This window comes from Neophocaena asiaeorientalis, unplaced genomic scaffold (assembly GCF_003031525.2).
Source record: "Neophocaena asiaeorientalis asiaeorientalis breed wild unplaced genomic scaffold, Neophocaena_asiaeorientalis_V1.1 scaffold126, whole genome shotgun sequence".
In the NCBI taxonomy this organism is placed as follows: domain Eukaryota; kingdom Metazoa; phylum Chordata; class Mammalia; order Artiodactyla; family Phocoenidae; genus Neophocaena; species Neophocaena asiaeorientalis.
The window spans coordinates 1,629,378-1,633,471 of NW_020174565.1; the positions used below are offsets into that span (position 1 = coordinate 1,629,378).

At 37.9% G+C, this 4,094-nt stretch overlaps 1 protein-coding gene across 2 annotated transcripts; it reads left to right on the forward strand.

Moving 5' to 3' along the window:
* Window positions 1-2,401: 2,401 nt before the first annotated feature.
* LOC112408356 (60S acidic ribosomal protein P1-like) lies at window positions 2,402-2,758 on the forward strand. Of its 2 annotated transcripts, XM_024757958.1 has the most exons (2): window positions 2,414-2,484; window positions 2,560-2,758. In XM_024757958.1, exons 1-2 carry the CDS (start codon window positions 2,414-2,416, stop codon window positions 2,756-2,758), a joined length of 270 nt encoding a protein of 89 aa, XP_024613726.1. The 2 variants fall into 2 exon arrangements, with proteins under 2 accessions (XP_024613727.1, XP_024613726.1); XM_024757959.1 differs by having other exon boundaries at window positions 2,402-2,758.
* Window positions 2,759-4,094: the final 1,336 nt, after the last annotated feature.

The window sequence follows — 4,094 nt, forward strand, 5'->3', positions numbered from 1 at the left end:
TAGAGTAAGTAATTTGGCCATTACCACATTTGCACCAAATAAAAACACATTATTGTTTTGTATGATAGTAAGTTGACTTATAATACTCAAATGCACCGAAAGCTTGCTCCTTGATTTTCTTATCTGAGCTAATAGTCAATATCATCCTTTTCCCCCTTTACCAGTTTCAAATCTCAGCTTGTCTTCCTCTGTACACTTGTTTTATTTGAATTCTTTCTTTCCATGACACAATTGCTTTCCTCATTCCCACCGTGGGATTTAAATGCTCTGATACTCCCCTGTTACAAATTTCAAACCAACTTTCTCATATTGCATCAAAATTAATTCCTTGACTACTTGATTATCTAATTATTTGCCATTAACTTTAATAGTTTAAAATAATAGTCTCTTATGACAACAATTGATGTTCATGGTAGAAGATTTATACAATTAGATAAGGGGTAAAGAGAAAATAAGAAACACTGCAGTATCATCAACCAGAAATAACCTGTGTTATGGTATATAGTTTTTCTTTATTTCCATGGATATTCTTATTTACAAATATTACAATAATGAATCATACTGTATAAACTATTTTGTAACCTTTCCCCACAATATAACATGAATATATTTCTATCTTCCTAAATGCTATTTTTCAATCTTATTCAAAATGATTTTATAATTTCCCATTACATGGGTATACACAGTTTATTCAACCAGTTTCCTAATGTTAGGCTAGAGGTTCTATCCATGATTTTGGTTATTGTAAACAAGTATATTGATAAACAACCTTGGTAAATAAATCTTTGTTACATCTGTAATCATTTTCTTAGGGTGAATTCTTAGAGGAAGAATTACTAGGTCATAGTCTGTACACAATTTTAGGATTAAAAAAATGGATATATTTTTCCAAAGTTACATCCAGCATAGCTGTACCAATTTATACTCCTTAAGCTTATTGATTATTCCTGCATCATTATCCCTGAATATTATCAATTTTAAAGTACATTTTCTAGGCAAAAACTCACTGATTTAATCAGTTTTTATTTGACTAGCTGAAATAATTGAACTTAAAACTTTTTCCTGGTCTATCGGTTTTTTGTTTTTTAAAAATATTTATTTACCTTTGGCTGCATTGGGTCTTCGTCACTGTGCGTAGGCTTTCTCTAGTTGCAGTGAGCGCGGGCAACTCTTCATTGCGGTGCGCGGGCTTCTCATTGCGGTGGCTTCTCTTGTTGCGGAGCACGGGCTCTAGGTGTGCTGGCACAATAGTTGTGGCGCACGGGTTTAGTTGCTCCGTGGCATGTGGGATCTTCCTGGACCAAGGCTTGAACCCTTGTCCCCTGCATTGGCAGGTGGATTCTTAACCACTGCACAACCATGGAAGCCTCTCCTGGTCTATCTTTAGTTGTGTGTGTATGTGTTTTACTGCTGGTTCATGTTCTTTGCTCATTTGTTTATTGGAATACGTGCTCTTTCTTAAAAATTAATTTTTAAGAACCTTCCATATATTAAAGATAGTAAAATCTAAATGTCACATATGTTATAAATATTTTTCCAGTTTAAAAGGTCTTTCAATTATTTTGTTTCAGACAGTTCAAAAATGTGTGGAGTTTACCTTTTCCTTTAAAGTATTTGTTGCTTTGATATCACAGTTATCAACACATTTCAACCCTAATATTAAATGCATTTTTTCAACTACAACACAGTTTCTAGTATTTCTATGATTTTACTTAAAAATTTAGATTTGCACTATTTAAAAGAGTGAAGGATCTAACAACAGATTAGGAAGATACTAGAGGGAGAGGCAGAGTAATCCCCCTTACCACTCTCCACTCTCAGCCTCCCAGGCTGGTAGATCTGGTTTGATGGTGGTGGGACAATGACCTTACAGGAGGTCAGGGTTAGTCTCACCTTGTAGGGTCACCTGGAAAGAAATATCAGCATCTGGAGAGGAAGTGACAAAAAAGGGAGGTGAAAGACTGGTGAGCACAACTTTGCCTGCTCCTGTGCTATAGTGCATGGATGCTGTCCATCAACGGCATTCCTTTAAGGATCCTCTCACATTCTCCAGATTGTGCTGAGTTCCATCCAAACTGAGTGTGAAGACCACACTTTCCAATGGCCCCACTTTGGAAGAGAGGAAGGGGCCTGACACCCAGAGGTACGAAGTGGTACGGAAAGAAGAACAAGATGTGACTGGGCCAAGGTAAATCCACCCAGGACCATCTGTTTGCAGCGTGTGTCCCCTTAAACATCTTCTCGGGCAAAAGCACAAACTGTCCTATTCAAAAAGGCTTACTTGCCTTTCCTCAGCTGCCTCTAAGCTGCTCAGTCCTTCTGGGGAAGCAAAGGCCGCTTTTGGGGTGAGGCTCTCGCTTCATCCAGCGACTAGCACCATGCCCGGCAGCCCCACCTAGCACTTGCCCGCACCATGGCCTCCGTCTTGGAGCTGGCGTGCATCTACTCGGCCCTCATCCTGCACGACGATGAGGTGACAGTCACGGAGGATAAGATAAACGCCCTCATTAAAGCAGCCGGTGTAAATGTTGAACATCTCTGGCCAGGCTTGTTTGCAAAGGCTTTGGCCAATGTCAACATCGGGATCCTCATGCGTAATGTGGGGACTGGTGGACCTGCCCCAGCAGCTGATGCTGCCCCAGCAGGGGGTCCTGCCCCCTCCATCACTGCTGCCCCAGCTGAGGAGAAGAAAGCAGAAGCAAAGAAAGAAGAATCTGAAGAGTCTTATGATGGCATGCGCTTTGGTCTTTTTGACTAAACCTCTTTAGTAACAGGGTCAATAAAAAGCTGAACTCATTGCTGCCGTTGGTCTTAAAATAAATAAATAAACAAACAAACAAACAAATAAATAGGCTTTCTCAGAATTCCTAGCAGGAAATTTCTGTTTATATATTATTGGTCAGGCGTGTGTAACAGGAACACCTCTCACTACTGGAGAGGCTGGGAATGCAAGTGTTTATATGGGCACGTTGGCACCCTTAATCCAATGAGCATTCTCTTAGTAAAGGAAGAAGGAGAGATACATTGGATGGAAAATAACAGTCTCTGTTATTAATGGGGGAGAATTTGAGAAACAATTCAAATAAAATGTGAACATTCTAAATAATAATATGCTGAGTAGAATATCAGTTATCTACTTTATTACTTCATAGGGTTATTTTGAGTATTAAATGAGAGAAGGCTCAAGAAGTCTTACCCACAATTATTATACATTTAATTTAAATGAGCTAATGCCTATAAAGTGTTGCACAGAGCAAAGGCTCAAAATGTATTAGCTGTGGTTCTTTGCTGTTATGAAAACGTTTCATTCTCTGGGATTCTTTGCTTCTGCTTCATAAATTATATGAATACAATTCTACGCAGAGGTTTTTATTTCCTATCTACACGATGATCACAGGTTTAACCTTAAGGGAGATGGCAGTGCTTTCCAATCATGTCACATAAAGCATCACTTATGAAGAATGTTTTGGGAAGCTGTAGCAGATGATAATATTTATCTGCCTTACTGTAACACTTTATTTTATAACAGGTTGATTCACGAAGGTTTGTTGGAGTCAGGATTGTTATAATGAACATCCAATGTTTGTAAGACTATTTGAGAATACTTGGTTGATATCAACTGTCTTATATTCGAAAGGCATAAAAAGAATAATGAGTAAAGCATACTTTCAAAAAACTGCTGTAACTTAGAATTATAGGATCATTAAATTTTTGAGCTGGGAGGATTTTAGAGGGGAAACCGAGGCTGGGAGTGTGTAGAGTGAATAAGTGGATTGGAGAAGTTCACAAATAGGTAATATCATCTATTATATCTTGTCTCATGAAGTCATATCAAGTAGAACATGAAAACCCTTTGCTTATACTATGCTTTATTTTTCTAGTGTAATTGGTATTATAACCGTTTAGTTGTGGTTTCCACTATAGCAATGAAAAATATATAGTCTTTGTCGGGTGAATTGATAAAAAATAATGACATGATATCAATAGCTAAATATAGGGCTGGTTTTATATTTGCTGTCTCATCTCTGACTTTATGAGATTCTACTCCTCACTTTTCTTTCAATTAAACTGGCAGGAGAGCATTTACTTTCTCT